The sequence below is a fragment of the Ricinus communis genome, chromosome 5, assembly GCF_019578655.1.
Source record: "Ricinus communis isolate WT05 ecotype wild-type chromosome 5, ASM1957865v1, whole genome shotgun sequence".
Classification (NCBI taxonomy): Eukaryota; Viridiplantae; Streptophyta; class Magnoliopsida; order Malpighiales; family Euphorbiaceae; genus Ricinus; species Ricinus communis.
Window position 1 is genome coordinate 63,518 of NC_063260.1, and position 25,605 is coordinate 89,122.

Here is a 25,605-nt window from a genome sequence, read left to right on the forward strand (position 1 = left end):
TAGCATGTTCCTAATATTTACAAATGGAACCCTGCTCCATATATCATATGATCACATTCTTCCTACCAACCCCTTCTTTTGTAATTTTTTTTATTTAATAGTTTCAATATTCCTTTTTAAAAATAAATTAAATATACAAAAAATATATTAGTGAAGTTAACTCCAGTCACACGATGGACAAATTGTTCTTGGAGTACCTGCAGAAATTGACAAATTAGAAAGTTCATGTGATGTGCTTAGAAAAACATTTTGATGCCTAATTTAGTATCTAACTATATCTAAATATTTAGAATCTAAAAGTGTTAAATTTCATATTTTATCTCAAAAATGTCTTAAATATTTATAATGACAATTTTAGGAACGTCATTTTTTTAAAAAATTATATTAGTTGAGAAGTTAAATAGCAAAAAGACGACTCATAAAATAAAAAATATGATATAAGAATGTGTGTATGGAAATTGATCGATCACATAAATTATAAGACTTAATGTCTTAGCAAATCTTCAACTCATTTAAGCGATCCTTCTAAACAAGTATGCATCGTAGACTTAATGTCTTAGCAAGTCTTTAACTCATTTAAGCGATCCTTCTAAACAAGTATGCATCGTTCATAATGACAAATGTGGGTTTATATTGGATCGCTAAAAAATAATAATTAACTATTTGTGATTAGGATCAATGAGTATGTGTTTTCAGCCGCATCATTCTTGTTAACAAGACCACAGTATCCAAATAGAAAATACAAAAATGGGTATGCGTTTTCACATCATTCTTGTTAACAAGACCAGTCTCCAAATAGAAAATACAAAACCAAGATGCATCCTGACCTTATTGTCTCACTTCCTCAGATAAACCCAAGCTACTATTTTAGTTCCCTGCCTCTTCAATGGCAACAACTATCCAACTTCGCGACCTGAAGCCCTGAATGCAGCATGAGCTAAAGATAAACATATCTTTCTACTTTTATTTATATATTATTTTCCAATTTTTATTCTTAAATTATATCTAAAATAGTTCTGAAACTTACTCATAAAAATATCAAAAGAATTACTTATAAATTACAATGATTTACTGACCAATTGTTTATTCGTAAACCAACTTACTAATAAATTACTGGTAATATAAATTTACTTTCCATTTAAAAATAAATTGCTAAAAAATTATATTTTTCTTGTGACTAGATTAATATATTTTTATTGCTAATCCGCTAATAAAGATTAAAAGAAATTTGATTATAAGTACCAGTGCCCTGTCAAAATCCAAACACATTTAATCATGTCAACTGCCAAAGGCTCTTTTGCTCTTATTTTCTTTTTCATGTCATTATTTGGTGTTACTCAATATTGGTGGCATAAAGATTTTACCTTTAATAGAAATTAAATTGTTAATTTTATCTTTAATAAAAATTAAGTTATTAATTTTTTTTTTAAAAAATATAAATTTTACTAAATTTTACATTTATATTGCATATAATCATTTAAAAATTCTATTATTTTATTAGTAAACTTTTTATCCAATGAATGTGATTGAATCTAACAAATTTAATGGTATATATATATATATATATATATATATATATATATATATATATATATATATGACACCGGTATTATGTAACGCCGAACTAATTATCCTTTGTTGGACAATGTCTATATAACTGTAACCTACGCTTTGCAAAGCAAAGTGATTTTGGGTATTATTTTATCAGTGTCAAACTTTGCTTTAAAAGAAATTGAATAAAAAATAATATTAACATAAGCAATTCATCAAAATAAAGTTTTAAATAAATATTAATCAACAAATAAAAGAATGTAAGAAATAGAAATCCAGATACAAGAAAACTCCTTATGCTCTTCAATTTTTACTTGAAATTCCACTATCTATCAATGATCTTTTTCCAAATGCAAAAAGAAATTCAAACATTTCTAAATTCATGCTAGAACTTTCTAAAATATATTATGATGGTTAATACTCAAATTAAATATTTTTCTATCGTTAGCGCTCAAATTTTTATAGTAGAACAAATTCATTTCCTTTCAAATTTAATATTTCTTATCTAAAAAGATATATAGAAAGAATTATAAAATTTTCTTAAACAACCTAGTTAAGATTCAACTTCGAACCTTATTATGAAAAAATTTTAATGATATTACAAGAGAACCTAGTTAAGATTCAACTTTGAATCTTATTATGAAGAAATTTTAATGATATTACAAGAGAATCTAACTCAATCTCAATAAATACATTGAAAAATAAAAATAGATTGAGTTCACAACTCTTACACAAGGAGTTTCAATCTTAAGAAAATAGAACAAAAGGTTCTAATAATGATTCTATTTCTATGTCCAAATTTTATGGACTCAGAAAACTATCCATTATTCTCTTCAAAGGATGAAGTGTGTAGTTGTTTAAAGAGTGTGAAATGCTTAAATAAGTTTTCATGGGAATGAAGAATGCAATTTTCAAGGGTTCGAATTTGTATCCTTTATTTAATTGACTAATTATTTTAATTAGATTGGAATAATTAGAAAGTAACTAATTTGTTTTAAATGAATATAAAATATAAAATATTAACTTCTTTTATTTTAATATGAAAAGGGTAAAAGAGAGAAACGAAAAATGTTGAGTTTTTTGTTGAATGACATTAAATTTTAAAGAAATCCATATCTAAACTAATTTTAGCCAAAGAGAGAAGGGCTTAAGAGAATAAATTCGTAAAGAATAGAGGGCTCATTAGCACATAAGCCTAACTTTTGTAATTGCATAATTCTCATAAAAATATGGGAGTCCTAATTGGAAACTTTTGGTATTAAAAGAAAGTAAAGACTTGAAAGAGGAATGTGAAAATGGTTTGTGGGGAAAGTGGAGGCGCAGAGGAAGTTTGCTAATTAGAGTCCGTTCTTTTATTTGATGGGTGGTGAGTGGGTCCCGAATGCCTAGGGCGAAGGAGGATACTAATGGGGCATTATTCGTGGACCAATGGGAAAGAAAAGCAACGGTGGAGGTCGTCTTCCTCTTGACGCACGCTGAAAAGAGAAAAAAGCGCAATGTGATTTGGGCTGGGCTTTGCCGCTCTCCGTCCGGTCCACATTTATATTGATCAAAGTCGTTCTTGCCATATCTCAGAACTCTAATGTTACACCTCATTTGTCTTTTTTTGTCTATTATCATTCCAGTTTTCTTTATACTTAACGCTGTTAAATATAATTAGGTACTGAAATATGCCATAAAAACTAATTATATAAACCATCCGATTAAATAATGTAGTTTCCCCCAGCAGAAGTGGTCAACTTTCCAACGTCTATATTTGGGTCTGCCTCGTTTGATTCAAGGGCCTCATGAGTGATTTTATGAGACTACTTTTCAACGACACTCCTACTCACTGGGCTATTTATTTTTCACTTTAGAAAAACTTTATTTATCTGTTTATAATTCTTTGGGAAAAGGATCTATCAGTTTAGCTTTCTTTTATTATTATTAACCAAAATCAATGAATTGGAAAAACATACACTTTTATAAAATCTTGTGCTGGTGTATATATAATCAATGGATTAAGCAATAAAGATGGACTGAAAATGTTAATGCAACCACCATTTTATCCGATCCGCCAGACGGATGTTTGTCGAACGATAGAAATGAGCATTCATCACAAGAGAAATGGCCGCAATGATCCTGAATCTCTTTGAATGTTTGTTTCGACGCTGGTCGAGAGGGAATTACTGAATGATAAAAGAGGCAGGAGGTTCGCCTATAAACTGTCACCCTCCACACGCTCAATTCATATATCCCAACTCAGACTCTTACCAATGCCATTTTGCTAAAAAGTTTCAACAGACAGCTTCATCAATTTTTATCTCATTTTTCATCCAAATACCATTAACAGCCAAAACGAACTGCTGTGGTTCTAATTTTTGTTTTATTTTAAGATGTACTGATCATAATTCATGAATGGATAAGATTATAACTCGAGTAGTATCTTATTACACACTAAAATGTGAATTTTCAAATAAACTGAGATGCTTGCGAAAGAATTCCTCGCAGAAAAACGCCAATACTCTTTAAAAAATGGATTTACAATTTCAAAATTCTATGAATCTTGATCATATTTTCAGAATTTTGAACAAAGGATTAAGATTGCATACATTTTTTTGAAGGAATCAATGGCAGAATCTGGTAATGGGTATGCTATTTGAAGATGGGTGTACAACCATTAATCCTTAAAGCATGGCTTAAGAGATGGCCATAGTGATGTGTAAAGGGATATACTCAAGTGACATGCAGCTGGTGAAAGACGTATAATGAATAGGAAGCCATCCAGAATTACCATATCATTTCAAGAGGAATACCAGGCACAAGGCACAGGGACCATTGCCCCTTGCCCTTTTCTGATGCGTGTGCTAAAGGGGTGTTGCTTGAAGATGCCAAGGAAGAAGCATGCTTATCTATGGCGCCCGAATGCCTTTCCCCTATACATGACGTCTCATTCGCTAATCAAGGAGCAATAGCCTTCTTTTCTTCACAGGAGAAATGGTGAATTAGCATACTTTTGTACTGTAAGATAAGAAGCAAGGACGAAATTAACAAATTATTGACAAACTTATAGGGGTAGAGCTTCCCTTTACTTCAAGGGTTGTAGTCCTTTAAGTTGTGTTCTTTGATTTAATAAACGGCACAATCCTTCTTGCCTATTCTTTCCAAAAAATATAATAAAAGAAAATACCGGAAATATGATATGGCATCAAAGATGTTGAGTACATGATCAGGTAAAATTAAAATGTAGGGAACATTCACGCCTCCAAGGAACACGATTAGAGAATGGTGATGATACCCCCAACTCGGGAGATAGGCTAAATTATTAAATCATTATTCTACTTTCACTGATTAATCGACATTATTTATAGCAATAAATAAAATCAATAATTAATGTAATCAGTAGACAGATTAAAAATTAAAAATATAGTTATATACTTAAATTAACATCTCATCAAACCGTTACACTCTTTAAAAGTCCTTATTGCTTTTCATAAGAATTTTACATTCAAGACGAATAAACAAACAAAAAAGCTCAGAAAGACTTGCATGTTTCGACTCTCCTAACAGAGTTTTAAAGAAAAATCTAAGAGTGTGCATTGGTCTGGTGACGTGCTTTTTCCTTCTCCTTCACTTCACTTCCTTGGCTCGTGTCATAAGCTTTAAGGAAAAAAGAAATACACATGAAACAAGTCCAAGATATGGGAGCAATCAAATCGATAAATAAATATATAACTCCAGACAAGCAGAGATGGTGATTCATATGTTACCAGGGTGATTCTCATGAATTTCTTTGTCAGTTTCCTCCTTAACAACCGACTGGTTTCCTCCATAAATCCCACCAAATCCTTCTTCATCAGACCTTGTGGCGTATCCTTCCCCAAATGAATGGGACATCACATCCCTTCATACGTACATGCAACCAAACGCACAGTTTCAAAGACTTTGCAATAACAATAACAATGAATCACTAGAGCTACTAATTACCCAGTTTTCTCATTTGGGTTCTGAGCCTTTTCCATGTCGTGCTTGTTATCTGGGTTGCTAGAAAAAGTTGTAACCTTCCTGAATCCGACCGCTGATGTCCCCTGATTAATTGGCCGACTCGAAGGGAATGAGAAAATGGAGGCAGCAGATGGGTTCTGGGTCCTTATCAATCTGATGGCTTGATTCATTCTTTTTAAATCTTCTGCTCTCTGGATGATGAACTACTTTATATATAACTTCTGACTCCTACTAGTCTGAGAAAGAAAGCAATTGTAAAGGCATTGCATTCAGTGATTTTGTGCGATTCGAAAGAACCCTTCTTACAGATGGCAGCTCGTATGTCTGCCCGCGTAGCATGCATGGCATAAACGTGGCCAACAGCTACGGACTGAGACTCGGAGAATGCGGCACTTGCCACCCACATGGCTCATCTACAGTTTCAGCAGTTGGATTATAAGATGCCTGCAGTTGAGCCCCTTCCTCTTATTTCAGTAGAGCATACATAATTTTTTATTTTATCTTATTTTAAAACATTATTTTTATAATAAAAAATAGAAATTGAAATTTAATCTCTCAGTCTTTTGGAGGGATCATTCAACACGAAATTTGCGATCAAGTCTTTCTGTTAAACTGGATATATTAATTCATTGCATACTTTTAATGATTGGCAATTAAGTATGGCTCTTCAATCACATAATAATTAGAATTATTAAAATGATAATTATAAATCAGAATTTAACCAATCATTTTCTATATCAAAAATAAAATGAATTGAAAATTGAAATATTTTTCAATGTGAATGCCAAATTGTAGGGTCGGATTTATTATTTTGATAAAATTTATAATGAAAATACTGACTTGGAGGGGGGAAAAGCGAAATAATAGGAGAGGACGTTGATCCGAAATTGACGAAATTCGGAATCCTAGGATCCATTTTCAAAAAGGAAAAAGCTAATACAAATTTATTATAAGCATTACCGCCGTCTAAATTGTATACTAAATTCTGAGAAACAACTCATTGTTATAAATTTAACTCTGCAAAACAAAGCTCATATATTCTCTCCTTACTTTTTGGAGATATTCCCCGAAAGTGAAATAATATCTTAGTTTCTCTCTCCATCTCCGCCCAACCAAACTGTCCGTTAAGAGATTATAATTTCCATCAAAATTATGCTGTGTCATTATAGTAAGAAATATGGTCCAACAATAATAGAACTTGAAAAACTGGAATTAGCAAACACTCAAAAATCCAAATGGACGACGAGGGTATCACAAAATCCAAACAGAAGGTCTCTACAAATGCAACTTCAATTCAGATCCCAATCACATATATCTATAGCTACTCAGTTAGACTTGATGTGTTGCTGAACAACATTCAGACCCTCGCTCTCCTCACCGTAATCCTTCAAAGACAAGAAAATTGAGCAACATCAGTTCACTTCTCTTATCCCAATTAAAAAAACCAACTAACCAAAACAAAGCATCAAACATTGTTAAAACTCATTCCAGGTAGACACAAAGATATGAAACAGATTCACACCTTCACAACCACGCATGAGCAACCGACCACCTTCCTGGCCTTGCCCTCTGAGTCAATCTTGCAGAGCTGCAGCACCGAAATCATGAGATGATGTTTAAATGCAGTTGCAAATCACAAAAAGCTACTTGAGAGAACCATAATTTGATTGAGAAACAGAAGAAAATTTTACTTCAAGAAAGGTAAAAAGAAAAACAGAAGTGATACGTAACACAACCACATACAAACATCAATAGAAATTAAGAAGTAGCTCGTGGGCAAAAGAACATTGAAACATAATTTTAAAGACAAATTATTAGCTCTGATAAGATAGCAGATATTGAAGTGATTAGTTATGGGAGATGCCAAATAGCACGAGTACGAAATTAGTTCAATAGACACAATTACATTCATACCAGGAAACTATTATTTTGTGTAACCAAAAGAACACCACTGATAGCTCACTAGAATGGCACATTACAAAGTATCTAGTAACGAGACAGAACATCATAATGCAATGGAAAAGGACCACTGATAGCTCACTACACTAGCACATTTACAAACTATCTACCACCGAAACAGAATCCTTATTGTCATCTCTTGTATTCTGCAAAATAAGCAACAAGCGATAGCACAAAAGATGCCTTTTCTATTTTCTCTCAGATAATTGACTAAAATAACATCTGTCTTATCCAAGCTAAGACCAACAAGGAATGCGAAATCCATTATTATTTTATCTTAATGATATATGAGAAATTACAGGAGAAAGCCCAATCACAAAGTAGTTTACACAAGCATCAGAGGAAGACTTCCAAATCCTATGCTCATATTCATGAAAAACTATATAAGTTTATTTTTAAAAGCTACAGGGAGTAACAAAAATACACATTTATAACGATTAAAATGAGGAATGTACGGGAAACAGTTCACTCAGTTAAGCATGATATTGAGAAACTGAAGAAAACAAAATACACATCTAAAAAGCTAGGGAATTGAAATACTCACGCCAGCCCACTCGCCAAGGGTTTTAGCACTTGGGACAGTTAAGAGGCCAACACCATGGTCGGCACAAATCCCTTTGATAAGTTTGACGTAGTCAGGCTGATTGCAGTCTTCAGCAATTACACAGAGCTGAGCAGCATTCTTCTCAATCACTTTTGCAGCTTCATGAAGACCTCGAATAAGGCCGCCATGAGCCAGAGACTTTCGCAGCACTAACTGCAATGCGGTCATCAAATCCATTGGCTCACCCAGTGGCTGAGCAGGAGCAGCTGCCTCAACAGCAACAGCAACAGCAACGGCACCCTCCTCACTGTTCCAATCACCCATCACACGAAGTATCAGTACAAAAATAAACCACCTAGCATAAAATAATACAGAGATCTACACATACAAGGAAAAAAAGAAAAACACGAATCACTCTTATATAAACAAAAACAAAATTATACCATGTTCTAGTAATAGATTCAAAGCATTGAAGGACAAAACATCGCTTACCCTGACATGGTTCGTCGGAGGTTCGTCTTTCTGAGGAAAAGAAGAGGAGTGGGCGTGTATCTGCACAAGAACGAGAGCAAAATGAAAACCAAGTGCTTCTAAAATGGTTAAGGTAGGATTTATATGGGGAGGAGAGCTAGGGTTTTTTGCAAAGTGGTATGGGCTTAACAAAACTGGCCCAATAGTTGCTTACAAATCCGAGCTGCTGCGCGGGTAATTAAAACTGACCCCAATGATTCCAACCTATATTTTGACACCTGCGTTGAACCAAATATATATATATATATATATAATACAATTAAGTACTTAAACTTGTAAGAGTTACAACTTGATTTATAAAATCAGTAAATATTTATGATGAGCTATATATAACATATTAACAATAAATTACAGATTATCCAAATCAGCTTTTTTCAGATATAATTTTATAAATACTGTGAGAATTTGTTAAAATTTAATAATTAATTTTTTAAATTTATAATTTAGTATGTAAAATTGAAAATTTTAATATTTGAGTGTGTGGCCAATCAATATATAAACAAAATTGATGTAGACAAATTAAATTCAGTTATATTTTCATAATCAAATATAATCTCAACATTTTAGAAGGTAATTCTTTCACTTAAGTACTAAAAATCATAAATCTAGATAAAAAAAATATATTAATAAATACAATATATGTCATATGCATAAGTATTGATAATCAAAATTATCATTCTCAATAAATGATTGATTTTGTTTAGATGTTTATAGTGATTGATTTTGAAAAATAGAGTGTTGTTCAATGTTATTCATAGAACAATCGGAAAATTTGATAAAAAATAGTGATGACGGTGTAATGAAAGTAGTAGTAAGGACAACATAATACTCTATTAGCAGTAATCCTTCTTATAGACTTTATCATCATTTTATTATTCTTAATTTACCTAACCGATATTATATGTTCTAAGATTTCAAGTCCGTAACTACTATTGACTTACTATATACATTCAATTGTAAATATTTACTAGGTTCAACACATCAAATTGTAACTTATAACAATTTAAATTTATAATAATTTAAATATTTGATTGTTAAATCTTAATAAGTTTACATACCATTTTTATAATTATTCAGTTTTTTAATGTAGATGATCGGTACCAAATACTTAAATATTAATAATTTTTGGTTTCATACACTAAATTATAATTTTTAAAAGTGTAACTATTTGATTTTTAAATCTTAACAAGTTTACACATCATTTTCATAATTATTTTGATATTTATAAATTAATTTTTGGTGTTATATTAATTAACACAATAGTATAGTTGATATTACTATTTTTATGATCAGAAGTTATTATATAATTAGAAAATTAACTTATTAGTTAATATAATTTTAAAAGCTATTTTCTATCATTATAATTATTGTCTAATTATGAAACTAATTTATTAGTTGATATAATATTAAAAACATAAATCAAAATACTACTTTTCAGGATTAGAATCAGTGTTAATTAGAAATGTAATTTATCAATCAATAAATTCTTAAGAAAACTAAAAAATTGCATGTAAACTTAAATTTCATATGTTAAAAATAAATACATATATCAAAATAAAAAAATTATATATCAAAATAGTGACACATGTCAAAAAAATATTATTTACAACAAACTAAATAAGCTCTTAATAATGATTATTTATAATATAATTATATTTATTTTATTTTATTTTATTTATCAATATGATTCAGACACTTTCAACCACCACTCATTACTCATTATTACCATCATTCGATGACGGTTACTGAAATTGGCAACTAATAACCAGATTCTAGCGACTAATGACTGAATTTTAGCCATTAGTTAGTCACTGTATTCAAGTGATTGTCATCAAATTCTAACCATTATAAATATTTTTAAATAGTTTTCTTAAACATTTTATTTTCACACTAACTATTTTAACTAGATTAAATATTAAAATAAAAATTATGATTATATTACATTATATATATATATTTTTATTATAACTAAACATGAAAAGAAAATGTAGATTACATTGTAATTTCTATTAGATTATATGATTGATGACGTTACATTTTATTGAGTAATACCAAACATAGTCTAAAGGTATAATTTTTTTTGATATAATGTAACTTCTATGTTGAAGTTTGAGCACATTTTTTAGATTATATTTAGCCATTGTTAAACTAAACTTCTAAATGCACCATTTTGTTAATGCTTAAAATTTTGGTTTTACTCGCAATTTAATATCCAAAAGTTTTGTGCTATAACATAATCTAAAAACTTCCAACACTAAACATTTTTTTTATTATATAAATGTAGCTTAAGTTGAGAACATAACATCATAGATTTGTCATGATGACCAAAAGATTAACAAATAAAAGTAATACGAGTATGGTCCTCTGCATTAATTGCATGTTGTAGTCCATATTCCTAAAGTCATACTCATGGAAAATGGGCCAAATTTTGTATTGACATAAACATTAGACAATAGCGTAAAGACCCCACTTTCCCATTTGACAATTAATTTGTACCAAGTCCGTAATGTTGCTTTCCAATTCCAAATGCGGAATTCCCACTTAAATGCCAAAAAGGAACTCTCTCCCTCTTTGCTCCGTTTCTAGATCAAACAGTTCGCCACAGATATAATGACATTTCGTCTCACCATCCCATTCCCAAGTACCCTTTGAAAACCAAAATTCTCTCTCTTTACAAAGATCCCCTTTTCTTTTAGCTTCATCAGGTTTGCTACTGATTACCTCTGTTAATCTTTCTGAGCTTCCTTTGAAAAAGAATGCTGGGTTGTTTTAGATCCGCTGAATTGATTCTTTTTGCGGGTGTTCTAGTGGCGTAATATATGTACTGTTTTGTTTTGGCTAAGAGTTATCTCAGATTGTTGGGTTCAGAGAATGACTGTTATTCTTACAGACTTGGGGTTTAAACTTTGCCTGGGTTTGGTTAACCATTGTATAGTCTTAATAATGGGTGCTTCATGCTTTTTTTTTTTTTAATTATTATTATTATTATTTAATTTGTTTCTGCTGGTAGATGATGCTTGATTAGATCAAGAGACTATTAGTTACTGGGAGGTTTGCACGAGGTTGACTTGATTAGTTTTGCCAATATTAGACTTTTTGACGGTTGAATACAGCTGACAGCCTATGATTTTCATATGGGAAAGTCAATGTTTGATCAAGCATTCGTATAATATTAATATCAATATTCTTACTTTGATTTTATTTCGTCTTTGCAAATTGTGTACCTAAATGTTGGTTGCCTTTCCACTGCTTTTTGGGTTTGGTAGTGCCAATTGCATGCTTGATTAGCTATGTTTGTTTCTTGGCCACCTAACCTCAACCTGAAATAGAAGAATATAAAGAGTTAGCTATATAATTTATTTCTAATTATTTTTTAGTTTATTTTATGAAAGTTACTAACTTTCAGTTGAACTCCACAGACGACATGTTTCTGCGAAGAAAGCATTCACAGAATCATCAGAATGACGCCGCTCAAAGAGATGCAAAGGTAATAAGCAATCTAGATTGTTATCTTTTAATAAATTTCATGTTCTCTATGATGATTATTTCTCATTGAGATAGATGTATATTTTACTGGATAACATTTCTTTTATGGTTATTATTGTTGTTGCCATTGATCATTCATTATAAACTGCTTATACTATGTGATCATGCGTTGGTTTTTGCTCCATCACTGACATCATGAAAATAGCTTGATATGAATGTCTAAGCTTATGTATCATCCGGGAGGAAGATAACCTCCTTTCTTTTAATTTTTCCCTCTGCAAGACAGCCTGATGTTTTAAGTTTTACTTCAGCTAGAATGGATTGAAAAAAAAATTGAAAACAGAGAGATATAACATGATCTTGAAATTTTATGTCTTCCACAAGCAGGTCAAGGAACTCAGGGAAGCTCTTGGACCTTTATCCGGGTGTAGTTTGAAGTACTGTACCGATGCTTGCCTGAGGAGATATCTGGAAGCTCGAAACTGGAATGTTGACAAGGCACGTAAAATGTTGGAAGAGACCCTCAAATGGAGGGCTGCTTACAAGCCTGAAGAAATCCGCTGGGTGTGTGAAAAGCATTTTATCCTTTATATTTTCATTACATCATCAATATTTTATAAAATAGGAGTGTAAATAAATCTTTTCATTCCTCTATAGCATGTAGTTGTTTACTTACCTTACATACATCTCATTGTCCAGCATGAAATATCACATGAAGGTGAGACAGGTAAAGTCTTCAGGGCAAATTTTCATGATCGACATGGGAGGACTGTACTTATAATGAGACCGGGGATGCAGGTTTCTACTAGTAGCTTTTTATTTATTCTTTCCTGTTCTTTTTGTTATCCCCCACCCTGCAACAAAAATTTAGAAGCACCTAAAATGACATTCTTCTCTTTCACATGGCAGAACACAACTTGTGCAGAAGACAATATCCGCCATTTGGTCTATCTTATTGAAAATGGCATCCTTAACCTAGCTGAGAGTCAAGAACAAATGTCTTGGCTGATAGACTTCACTGGATTGTCCTTGAGCAATAATGTCTCCGTTAGAACATCTCGTGATATCATTAACATTTTACAGAATCACTACCCTGAGAGGCTTGCTATTGCATTTCTCTATAATCCACCTAGAATCTTTGAGGCATTCTGGAAGGTTTGTTCTCCTGCTTTACATTCATTTTGGTCTGTGATATAGATTAACTGAATGCTCAGTGATTTTCAGGCTTTCTATCGGTATATTTATGTACGTACAAAAAAAAAACATTAATATGTTCCTTAGGTATAGAATTTCAACCTACTCACTGTACGCCATCAAGACATTATCTCTGAAATTCATCTTAGATAAAAGCTTCTTTCATTCACTACACTGATGCGAACACTATTTGCATTAATGTTGCAATAATACGAGGGAACTCTTTTGTAGGCTGTGAAGTACTTCCTAGATCCTAAAACTTTCCAGAAGGTGAAATTTGTTTATCCAAAGAACAAAGACAGTGTGGAGCTGATGAGTTCTTTGTTTGATGCCGACAACCTTCCTGGCGAATTCGGGGGGAAAACCACAATGAATTATGACCATGAGGAGTTCTCTCGCATGATGGCCCAAGACGATGTAAAAACTGCAAAGTTCTGGGGATTTGATGATAAGCCAAGCTACGTTGCTAATGGCCATCTGGGGTCTCAGGTGGCGCCAGATCCAGCACCTCTTGCCCCACCTGCTTGTTGAGTTAGTCTGCCTGATGCCAGTTGTGTGAATGAAAGCCAAATTCATGATCATAAAGCTTGGACTGAATCAATTCAGAAAGTGACTATAATTATCAGAAGACAGAAAAAATTTTGTGTACTATATCAATTAAAATAGGAGGCAGTTTCTGCCCCTTCTTTTCCAGTGGTTCCTGCTATCCTCAGTGCCTTCAAATTGTCTTACCATAAAAGAAATAAGAGAATACCTTTGTCTTTAATTTAGCTTCAACTAATTGTCTAATTGATATCAAATATAGCTTGTAAACGTTGATTCATATTCAAATAAAGTTGATAAACATTGGTTGAATGAAGCCAATTGGCCACTCCTCATGCCTGTTGAGGTTTCATTTTCTTCCATAATGATGGATTTGGTACGTTTCTTGCAAGATGATAACGAGGGTCGAAAGCTGCTGGGGGGCCTCACTGAGAACAGAGGGGTCCCAAGATCCTGTAATGGGGTATATGCTTTAAATGTTTATGCCCCCAGAATGTACTCATTCCACATCATTTCATGCTATCTCTGAGCGGTCAAAATCAAAACAGTAACACAATCATGTTGTTTGCTCATCATTCTCCATTATTCCGTGGTTTCATTCTAGTTTCCTTGCATCCAGGTACTCACACCCTTAGGGAATGGAAAATGGAAAATGGAATTCAAATCTTCATTTTCCTTTCTCATGAGATAAGCCTCAAGCAGGCAATAAGAGTGAACAAGAAATTATTCCACCAGAAAATGCCCAATGGCAGGCCATTGATTCACATGGATTGCCTCTGGTGTAATAAATAAGACACAAATTGGAAAAAACAAAAGAACCCTTCTCTGATATACCAAAACTAACTGAACTAGTACAGCTACTAGGAAGTGTACGCTACATATTATGTGACATCATGTCCCCATATTTTGTTTCTCCAAACGTTGTGACACTCCCAAAATCAACCATGTAATAAACACACGCTTGTGCAAAACATTAGAATTAAGTTATGTTCCATATCGATTTTCTTTTGCAACAAAGTCATTTATTTTGCATCACTTTTAAACTCTATGTACAGTTGTTAAGTGCCAGCGAGTACTTGATTAAAGTTCATTGGAGTACAGGCACTCGTCCACAAGTTGGCGAAGATTTGGATTCTCCAGAGCAGCAGCAACTCTCTCTTTATCGTTTAACTGCTTATTAACTGCAAAATCACAAATTGCAAAGAGTATCAGTAAACGGAACTTGATCGAAGAATAGAAATCAACTATATTGAAACGGACAAGTGCAGGTTCCATATCTATGCTCAAAATAACACGAACTGAAAGAAAAATAATCTATACTCTTTTTAGACTTATCAAGTTGAGATATGCTAGTAAATGGGTCTTAGTGAGATTAGGTAACTACATTAATATAAATGCTTCTAGCATGGGCAACATATAAATAGACAGGATAGCAGAATGAGAAGCACCAAAATTATTTGCAAATTCAACTTCACCTGATTCTTCATTGGCATGGGATCCAGGAGATACTTTAATGTCCACCTATGGAAAAAGTAACATCAACCTCATAGTTGTCAATTAATGAAGGCAGCGCGTAACAATAATTATATCATAATATTAATCTATTTCGAAATTTTATTCCACAGATGTCTATCTGCATATTTTCAGAAAAATACCCAAAAAGAATTAAAAGGATTCTGAAGAGAAAAGGAAGCATCAAAAGACTACACAGATGCCAAATGACAACTGGTTCAAGCACAGTATCGCTTGTTCTAACGAAGAATGGAGACGAGGACAACATAATCAAACATTGATTTCCTAATTAACTAGGAAATCATTAGTTAAACACGAAAAATAAAACAAAAGATCATATTTACAGCTATTTAAGCTGATGAAACCTATCAATATGGTGAAGCACTTAAGCCTCATAAGAGGTAATTCCATTTAAAATGGATTACCAATTCAAGTCATTATATGTTAACTTCACAAAATTAAGCAAAGTTAGCAATTTGACAGACAAAAAATTAATTGCCACTTTCTCATCATTCATAGGTAATTCTATGGCAACTTTGCTTTTATAAAGTAAGCTTTTACTTTGTCAATAACCACCAGTAGCTAATGAAGTTCAATCCAAATCACAAGGGACAGAAACGAAGAAAAAACAAAGTTTGAAAAAAGAAAGAAAGAAGTAACCATGCACTCATATAATAAAAGCGCTAGAAGATCAAAGATCCAATTGGATAAACAAAAAAGGGAGAAAACCTTATAATGAGGAGGGAAACATTCCTGTAATTTTACTCTAAGGCAAAGACCAATAACTGTTGCCATGCTACAATGTTGGATGGTTGGAGTAAAAGTAATCCTAAAAAACATAAACAAAAAACAAATTACTGTTATTATTTCTTTTTGAAACTTATAAATTGAATTGATGGAATTGGGCCAATTTATATAGAAACAAAAAGGATTGCAGGCATGAGAATTACTCACAGAATACGGCCGAGCTTGTCGTCGACGGTGATTGATTCCTCTGAGAGAACACTGAGCTGTTCAAGTGAATATGGATGCTCTGGATCTCTTATATCTCTCACAAAATTTGCAGAATCAAGTCAAAGATCACAATTGTTTTCAAGAATAAAAAGAAAGCATTAAAGAAAAAGGCACAGGCACCATCAACGACTCAAATTCAATGTATTAACTGAACAGAGACAGGTCGCAATCAAGTTCAAAGAGCAAAAATAAGACCCAGAAGTGAAAAAAGAGAAAAAAGAAGGATATCATAGATTTCGAGTGGATCGACGGCGTCATCGCAGTGGAGATCTTCAGTGCGGGCGACCCTTTCCTTCTTAGCATGAACCACTGGGTTCGCATTGATGAGACCGAGAGTCATCTTTTCTATGTCCTGTAGTTGGTTCTTGTTAAATTCAGGGACTGCTGCGGAAACCGTTGGCGTAATTGGTACTTGCAAGGATGAAGAACGACTTTCCCTTTGGTAGTCAGTCACGGGCGTCACTGCGACATAATAATTCCTCGTATTTCGCCCCCACACGCCTGCGTGCTCATGGGTGGGACCCTTTTAATCTACGCCGTCTATCAATAGTTTATTAAATCCTGTTTTCCATGTAATTATGATTAAATATTAAACTTATAAGTTTGGTTAAATTAATTATATTAAGTTAATAACATAGTTTTATAATATTTATTTATATATATTTTTAGTTAAATAAGTTAATTGTAATAATTAATTATAAATACTCTTTTTATACATACATTATAATCTATATATATATATATATATATATATATATATATATATATATATTACTATTATTATTTATTATTAAAATCGTTCATAATCTTAAAATGATCGAGTATATTAATAACTGAGGTCAGTTCCTATAAATACTAAAATTTTACTATTGAAAACTAATAACATAAAAGTAAAAAGTCAATATTAATAATTTTAAAATTAATATCTTTCTTTAGGTTAAACACAATTATAACTTTTACTTTTCTCGTATTACTACGAATCGAATAGCTAAAACTATTATTATTAAAAAATATAAATAAAAAATTATAAACAAATATTACTATTTTTAGAGAACTTAAAATTAAAATAAATTAATGTTATTGAAATAAAAAATTACATAAATAGAAATCAAATTGAGATACAACAATGTTGACTAGTAACTCATGCTATTTCTCTTTTTCTTCTAGTATCTTTTTTTTTTAATTATAATAGTTAACTAAATTATATCAAATAAGAGTTAGTAATAGCTTATAGATTTTAATAATAAAAGTTTTAATGTTTATTTAGTATTAAGTTTGAGAAAACATCTGGCAAATCAAAGGAAATTTTTTTATATTTTTTTAATAGCAAATTTGAGAAAACAGATAATAAATTAAATATATATACAAAAAAATTTAATGACTAAGATTTCAACATTCAAAGATAAATTAAGACCTTCTAACAATGAAGATGGATTAATTTGGTTGAAAATTTATTTAGAATTTTATATTAAATTTTTTTTTTAGTTATTTATTAATTTTATTAATGAAATATTATAGGTCTTTTATTTTGTCTGTATAGATAAAAATTTATATTATTTTTTATGAAAGTTTGTTATTTTTTTATTAGAGTTTGTTTGCCTTTCAACATAAGAGTTAATATGAGCGACATTCAAAAGACTGAACTCATTTAAAAATTTGTTAAAAAATAATGAAATCGATTTTTAATTATTGAATGCATTTTTTGCTAATGTGCCAAACACAATCAAAGTGTTGCTCCATAAATACGATTAATAAAGCTAAGAGAAATCATTTTATAACAAATATTTTTTCCATTTTAGGTATCAGAGCCATGGTGATAGAAGAAGAGAAAACCCTAAACACCATGACAACCGAGATTACCTCTCATACTTCTACCCTTCAATTATCTCCCTCTTGTAAGAAAACCATATCTAACAAGATAGATCATCTTGTTGAGATCTCTCATATTCCTGATAACGTACAGATAGAAGATACTCTAGTACCTATCATCAACCCTTACAACATATTCAAGAAACAAAATTTTGTCAGAAAAACCTTTAACCAAATCATCCACAAAAAACCCCTCACCATAAAAAGAATATGTTCAATCCTCCTCACTTTCTCGTTGTTCACTTCACTGCTACTTCTCAAGAGCGTTATGTTACTTTAGAGATCCCCACCTCTTTCATAGAACAATGGCGGAAGTAAGGCTATTCTCATCTCCATCTCGAGCGAGACTTGTCCTTTCCTATCATGGAAGGATGGGATTGCACATTACGACGCGGATGTCGCTTTTGGACACTCGTTACCTCAAGTACGAGCATGCGTTGATTGGGACAATAGTCACAACACTCAACACCGGTAGTGTTGTTTTGACTTTCTTTCCAAACTTTAACCTCTCTTTGAGTGATCCTTATCTATCCAACGCCTTAAAAGTACAAGTCCAAATCACGGGAGCTAGCCAAGTTGAAAATGCTCTCGTGACTCTTCACCATCGGATCGTTTATCGATTGCGGGATCATGCACTTAACTGCGGATCCCGGGCTTCCAAGCCTCATCGGATGCTTTGTACATCATGGTGATTCGGTCAAACCCCTACAATAGTTCAAGCTCCTCGGCGAGCTTGAAAGGAAGATCTATGAAACTAATTCCTATTGAGTGGGTAACAAATTATGAGAAGCTCCAAGCATCTCAATCAAAACCGATTCAAGCCACAGATCCCCTCTTTATCGTGAAAGGATGGGAGTTGTTAAGACGATCTTTACAAGAATCGAGGAATCTTCCTCAAAGACCGTCAATCTTCCAAGCATCAATGATACAACCAGTATCACGGCCTAGGGAGAAGGTCCTATTCACTCCTTTCAAGCATCCGGCAGCGGATTTATCTTTGTGAAGTCGAGAGGACACTTTATGCGGGATGTAGCCCCGAAATGTGCAAGCCAGTGCCTATGTCATGATGACATGGATTATACTTTGAACCCTGTTTTCGGCATCAGCGGAAGAATCCGAAAGGATGTCTCTGGATACTCCTTGTTCGGAGATTCATCCTAAGCCGGATGATCGGGATCCGGATGGTTCCCGGAAAAGAATAAAAAGCCAACGCCAATGTTCGACGAGGCAATTGAGTTTCTTGCCGGAGAAGGAAAAACGGTCATTGGCGTTTCTTATGATGAGTTCAAAGAAATTATGGCACAACTCAACATTGAATATGGCAAACCCCCTTCCTGCAACTTGCGAATGGAGATCGAGTCGATCCAAAGGTTTATAGTGGAAACGGTGCGAGTCCGGTTTTATGCAGGAGGTACAAAACGTTGGGCCAGTATAACAACGCCACGAACTTTTGGACCTACTTCATCTCCTCAATGTATGTCGGTACAACCCTTGGTTCAAGAATGTTTCATGTTACAACCGGAGGATTTCCCTCCCTTGGGAAAATAGAGAACAAAGATCCGAAATCCTTCCTACACGGATTTCACCTTCCGGAAACTTAGAACCGTGACACCCCCTCAAGAAGTTCTCAAATCGGCGGACATCTAATTCTATTGTCCAAAACACTTACTTGAAGAAGATAGATGGCAAATTGGATCAAGCCCTGCACTTGGTTCAAAACATGGATCCTGAAGTTTGGATACTTTTTCACAAGAAGTCTTGCAATTGTACTCATCCCTTGACAAAGAAAGTATCAAGCTCTGGACAAAGAACTCCGGATACCTCGGTAGATTACCCCCTCTTTCATGCAAAAGCAAAAGGAGATTTCCGGTTGAAGAAACAAATAGATCAAATTGAAAATGATCTCCGGAAGACCGGTCTACTGCAATTCCAACATTCATATCGTACTTCAACCTCACTCGGCTATTACTCCTTCATACTTTTCTTCTTTCCCTTTTCTTTCACAACCGGATCAACCACAAGAAACCCTTTATCGGCCCTTTGGCACATTCTCTCACCTTTACCCAAAACTTCGAAACCCGGTAAAGAAAACCTCTCCTCCTCTAGCCCCTAAAGACAAATTTCCGAGCAATCTCTCTCATCCGGTATGATTCGGAATCTTCTTGGACAATTCGGAGATGGCGGACATCACCGAAATTCTCATGAACACTTACCTCACGGTCGGTCCGAGTAGTAGAACCTGAAGATGAAGATGCTCGGTCATTCTTTGCTCCCACTGGAGCTCCAAACCCAAGGCCAAAGCCGAGCTAGCACGGGACCTTGGTTCACTTTTGATGACTTGCCACCATCAAATGGAAGGATAAGCTTTCCGAATTCTTGGCATGGATTGATCTTCAGATGACCCTTGAAGGGGCCACGCTCAAAAAAGTCCTTGCCGAATTTGTCACAAGGTTTACACGGAAGCTTAAGAGATTGGTTTGATCTCGGCTGAATACACTAGGCTTCAATTTGTCACTCTGCCGACTCCATGATGATAGCGATCCTCCATGTGATTCCTTGGAAGTTATGACCTTGTCATAAGACAGTGAAACAAGAGTTCTTTGATCGAAATGCTGTTCATTCAAGATGAAGGATCCGGAAAAGCACTATTCGGCTATGTCCAAGCTCTACTATGTCATTGGAGGACATGATGGTGATGATACACTAAAGTATACCTTCATCACCTCTCTACCAGATGAGATACAACCTGAGGTTAACAATATGATTGCGGCTACAAAGAGGCCAGTCACCTCTATTACACTTGGAGAAATCTGGCAATTCACACTCTCTTCCATTAAGAGTATGTGATCACGTAGGAATTATTCAAAAGGTTGTCTCAAAGGGACTTGATTGTCCAAAAGGCTTGCAACAAAAACCACCTAAAGATCAAGTGCAAAGCCGCCAACTGCGTCTGTACAAATCACAAGAAGAAATCTGGACATCATTTCCAGAAATACACGCTTATGACAACAAAAGTTCAGGAAAAGAACCCAAAGAAATTCAAATACTTCCGTAAAAAGCGGAACCGAGGTATAAGTCGGCGGATGTTTCATCTGCAAAAGAAAGGGACATTATGCAAAAAATTGTCCCAGGAATCCAGAAAAGTCAGCAAGGATGATACAACAAGTTAGCATGTCCTTATCTCTTGCAGACTCTTTTGAAGAGGAAATAGAATCCCTACTTTCAGAACAAGAAGATCTAACCCCAGAAAGCTTATTTGGGTTAGAAATGGAGTTCTCAGACTCCACAGAGTCTTCACAAGAATCTTCTTCGGATTCAGATGATAGTGAAATACCAATCTTGATGATTGGTCTGCATGAAGAAAGTCAGAAGGATATTCTGGAAGATGCAATACAATATCCTCTCTCTCCAACCCTATTATCTTCCTTCTTTGTTTCTCCTCCACCTCCTGAAACTTTTCAATTTACTACAAAACCTCCTCCAGTCCCATATATTCCCATACAGATACTATCCTCAAAATACTCCAAGCCTGTTCGATGTAGCTTTCTTTGACACTTTGGAGCTCAAAGAAGCATGATAAACCCAATGGTTCTCCCATCAGAGTATTGGAAGCCCCATGATCAGTTCTTGAGCCAACGGTCAAACCTTCAAAACCACCCCCGATCACAAGAGCGAAGATCGAATTCGGTTCTTTCCCGATTGCGTTGTATGGACGCACATCATTGGTTCAGATCTTCCAAGCAAGGATATTCGATAGGATTTGATGTTTATCACCAAGCTCAAAAGCTCCAAATCCTTCCAACCGGTATAAAGTTCAAGAGGCAGTTTGACCGTACGAAACTTCAAATCTATTTTCTGTGACGAATACTATTCCTCCATTCCTTTCATACACGGGAAAAATTCCTTGATTCATCCAGAATCCCATTCACATTTCCAACATCCTCTTCCTCCGTGGAAAAATCCACAATTCTATATCGGCCTCCCCTTCAAACTTAATGAAGACATTAACCCTACTAAAGCCACACACATGGGGATGTCTCCCACAGACCTAGCCCTTGCCCGTCGGAATGCACGACACTATTACAGTGAGGTTTAATTGAGCCCACTACTTCACTGATGGGCTTGCCAAGCCTTTTATGTGGAGAAAGGTCCGAAGAATCCGAGGAAAGAAGAGGCTTGTCATAGACTACAAACCCTTAAACCATTTCCTTCAAGACAACAAATTCCCTCTCCCTCGAATCTCAAATCTCAAGGTCCACATCCAAAAGGCCCAGTACTATTCCAAATTTGACCTAAAGGCAGGCTTTTGGCAACTCGGTATCCAGCCCGCAGAGAGATACAAAACTGCATTTTGTATCCCTAATGCCCAATACCGGTGGGTTATGCCTTTTGGGCTCAAGACGGCCCATCGATTCCAGAAGACAATGATTGAGATTTTTGGGCCTATCCTGTACTCTTCTTTGATCTATATCGACGACATCCTTCTATTCTCAGAAACAGCAGAGGACCATCACCAACTGTTACAACAGTTCCTTGCCATCATCCAAAAATATGGCATTATGCTATCTGAAAAGAAGAGCTTTATTGTGTGAAATTGAATTTCTCGGAATGCATTTCAAGAATGGCCAGTACACATATGGTCCCCACCTGACAAAGGAACTTGATAATTTTCCGGAAGAAAATTTATCAGCAAAACAAATTCAACAGTTCCTTGGAATCCTGAATTATGTTCGAGAGGCCATTCCTCACCTGTCTAGTTACACGTGCCACCTCTCAAAGATGCTCAAGAAGAACCCTCCTCCATGGGGAGCGGAACAAACAACAGCTGTCAAAAAATTAAAAGAGCTGGCCCACAATCCGCCACCTCTTACAATCCCGTCAGCGGGAGAACTTATTCTCCAAACAGATGCATCCTGACTATGCATGGGGGCCATCCTCCTAGAAAAGCTCCACGACAAAGAACAACTGTGTGGATATGCATCGGGTCAGTTTTCCTCTTGGGAAAAACATTATCACACAACCTATGAAATTCCGGCGGTCAAGTACGGGATAAAAAGTTTGAATTCTTCCTGATTGAATGACACTTCCTGGTTCGGATGGACAACTCTTCCTTCCCAAGATTCTTGAATCCAACCGGAAGACCTTGCACGAGCCCCAACTATTGCGATTAAAATCATGGTTCAGCAGGGTATGACTTTAAGGTTGAGCATATAAAAGGGATAAGAAACCTAATCCCGGATTTCTTATCCGGACTTTCTAAGCCCTCGGAATCGACTATAGTTCTTCTCACCTCTACAATAAATCTTCCCATAATCTTTATGGCCTCCTCATCCTTCGGATCCAACTGCAACCTCCTTCACCACCGGACCTTCCCAACAACCTTACAACCAAACAAGTCACGGACTTTGCCGGAAACATGATGTTCCATTATTTGGCAACTTTTCAACAAATCTTCTCACTCCCAATCCAACCCAACTTCTTCTTTCCGGACTACCCTTGGTGTTTGATTTACCACTTATCTCCTGAACATCCAAAGCATGAAAGTGAGTTATGGTTTCTATGGTGCCTATCTACGATCATCATCATGCTATAGAGGTGCCTATTATGAATCTCTTACACTTCTTTAATAATGAAGCTAACTCGGGGTCTTATCCATGGAGATTCCTTACAGTTCAAGACTCCATACCAATGGACAGGAGATCTCCTTAAACTTATTCATGGGCACCAGTTATTCTCGGACAATAATTCCGGAGCTTGAATACCATGCTATTTTCATATTACATAGGCCCTATCTCACTATCGGAAGACACCTATGCAACTCAAAATATCATCACTATTGGAGAACGGCTTGATAGTCCTTTACATCTTGCTCCTCCACCAATCACGGAAAAACTAAAACGGGCCCTGCGATGCAGGGAATGAATTAAGGGCGGACTAATGTATACGCACCATTAGTCGCACCTTGATGGACATCAATCAACTGAACAATCCATAGAACATTTCTGTTTCTCCGATCTTCCAACTCCTCCTGGATGACCCTACCTTAACCAGGTAGCAGTGAAGCCCTCATGCAAGACTCCCGACCAATGGATGATGACTCGTATGATGGCGTCTTGACCACATCTGTTGTCGGCCACTCTTTTATATTATTGTTTGTCCTTATTATGTAAGTGAAGTGTATTATTAGTCTCGGTGGGATGTCCACTAACCTTTGTTTGATAGTCTTTGTATTATTAGTCTCGTTGGGATGTCCACTTTGTTTGATAGTCTTTGTATTATTAGTCTTAGTGGGATATCCACTAACTTTTGTTCGATAGTCTTTGTATTATTAATCTTAGTGGGATACCCACTAACCTTTGTACATTTTCACTGACTCTCCACTCTATATAAGGAGAAGTCTTTGATAATAAGAAGCAAGCAAGTTTTCCTCTAAACAAGTCTCTTTAAAACTCTCTCTACACTCTCTTATGGCTTTCTAACTTTCTCATTTCTCTTCTCTTGATCCAATGGCAATGTTCTAATAGTTGCTACGATCTGTTTATGGTGTAATCCAAAAGAGCTAACTCAGCTAATTTAAAGATCCAAAAGAGTAGAAAGACCCCCATGGCAAGAGGCCGCTTGTGTCTTAACTTGAGGATCTGTCCATGCTTTGAGTTTACAGCATGAGGATTATGCCATGAAAACCCTAAACACCATGACAACCGAGATTACCTCTCATACTTCTACCCTTCAATTATCTCCCTCTTGTAAGAAAACCATATCTAACAAGATAGATCATCTTGTTGAGATCTCTCATATTCCTGATAACGTGCAGATAGAAGATACTCTAGTACCTATCATCAACCCTTACAACATATTCAAGAAACAAAACTTTGTTAGAAAAACCTTTAACCAAATCATCCACAAAAAACCCCTCACCATAAAAGAATATGTTCAATCCTCCTCACTTTCTCAGTGTTCACTTACTGCTACTTCTCAAGAGCAGTATGTTACTTTAGAGATCCCCACCTCTTTCATAGAACAATGGCGGAAGCAAGGCTATTCTCATCTCCATCTCGGAGCTGTGAGACTTGTCCTTTCCTATCATGGAAGGATGGGATTGCCTGTTACAGCACGGATGTCGCTTTTGGACACTCGTTACCTCAAGTAGGAGCATGCAGTGATTGGGACAATAGTCACAACACTCAACACTGGTAGTGTTGTTTTGACTTTCTTTCCAAACTTTAACCTCTCTTTGAGTGATCCTTATCTATCCACTGCCTTAAAAGTACAAGTCCAAATCACGGGAGCTAGCCAAGTTGAAAATGCTCTCTCAGCGACTCTTCACCATCAGATCGTTTATCGATTGCAGGATCATGCACTTAACCTGCAGATCCCAGGCTTCCAAGCCTCATCGGATGCTTTGTACATCATGGCCG

The 25,605-nt window shown here is 34.8% G+C and overlaps 4 protein-coding genes across 6 annotated transcripts; 1 reads left to right on the forward strand and 3 right to left on the reverse strand.

The window, feature by feature from the left end:
• Nucleotides 1–4,031: 4,031 nt before the first annotated feature.
• On the reverse strand, nucleotides 4,032–5,788 carry LOC8273421. 2 transcript variants are annotated; one of them, XM_048374401.1, is made up of 3 exons: nucleotides 5,518–5,788; nucleotides 5,301–5,434; nucleotides 4,032–4,551 (listed from the first exon to the last, which is right to left on the reverse strand). In XM_048374401.1, exons 1-3 carry the CDS (start codon nucleotides 5,703–5,705, stop codon nucleotides 4,517–4,519), a joined length of 357 nt encoding a protein of 118 aa, XP_048230358.1. In that variant the 5' UTR covers nucleotides 5,706–5,788; the 3' UTR covers nucleotides 4,032–4,516. The 2 variants fall into 2 exon arrangements, with proteins under 2 accessions (XP_048230358.1, XP_002521599.1); XM_002521553.4 differs by lacking the exon at nucleotides 4,032–4,551 and adding an exon at nucleotides 4,942–5,190 and having other exon boundaries at nucleotides 5,518–5,786.
• Nucleotides 5,789–6,673: 885 nt separating this feature from the next.
• Nucleotides 6,674–8,690, reverse strand: LOC8273420 (40S ribosomal protein S12). Its single transcript, XM_002521552.4, has 4 exons — nucleotides 8,531–8,690; nucleotides 8,039–8,345; nucleotides 7,058–7,123; nucleotides 6,674–6,920 (listed from the first exon to the last, which is right to left on the reverse strand). Exons 1-4 carry the CDS (start codon nucleotides 8,536–8,538, stop codon nucleotides 6,861–6,863), a joined length of 441 nt encoding a protein of 146 aa, XP_002521598.1. The 5' UTR covers nucleotides 8,539–8,690; the 3' UTR covers nucleotides 6,674–6,860.
• Nucleotides 8,691–11,060: 2,370 nt separating this feature from the next.
• LOC8273419 (phosphatidylinositol transfer protein 3) lies at nucleotides 11,061–14,120 on the forward strand. 2 transcript variants are annotated; one of them, XM_002521551.4, is made up of 6 exons: nucleotides 11,061–11,274; nucleotides 11,989–12,056; nucleotides 12,443–12,619; nucleotides 12,755–12,853; nucleotides 12,965–13,210; nucleotides 13,481–14,120. In XM_002521551.4, the coding sequence occupies exons 2-6, from the start codon at nucleotides 11,994–11,996 to the stop codon at nucleotides 13,778–13,780; spliced, it is 885 nt and encodes a 294-aa protein (XP_002521597.1). In that variant the 5' UTR covers nucleotides 11,061–11,274; nucleotides 11,989–11,993; the 3' UTR covers nucleotides 13,781–14,120. The 2 variants fall into 2 exon arrangements, with proteins under 2 accessions (XP_002521597.1, XP_048230539.1); XM_048374582.1 differs by lacking the exon at nucleotides 11,061–11,274 and adding an exon at nucleotides 11,334–11,911.
• A 472-nt stretch (nucleotides 14,121–14,592) lies between these two features.
• Nucleotides 14,593–16,799, reverse strand: LOC8273418 (protein AE7-like 1). Its single transcript, XM_015720796.3, has 5 exons — nucleotides 16,547–16,799; nucleotides 16,259–16,364; nucleotides 16,034–16,133; nucleotides 15,268–15,313; nucleotides 14,593–14,973 (listed from the first exon to the last, which is right to left on the reverse strand). The coding sequence occupies exons 1-5, from the start codon at nucleotides 16,656–16,658 to the stop codon at nucleotides 14,873–14,875; spliced, it is 465 nt and encodes a 154-aa protein (XP_015576282.1). The 5' UTR covers nucleotides 16,659–16,799; the 3' UTR covers nucleotides 14,593–14,872.
• Between the last annotated feature and the right edge of the window lie 8,806 nt (nucleotides 16,800–25,605).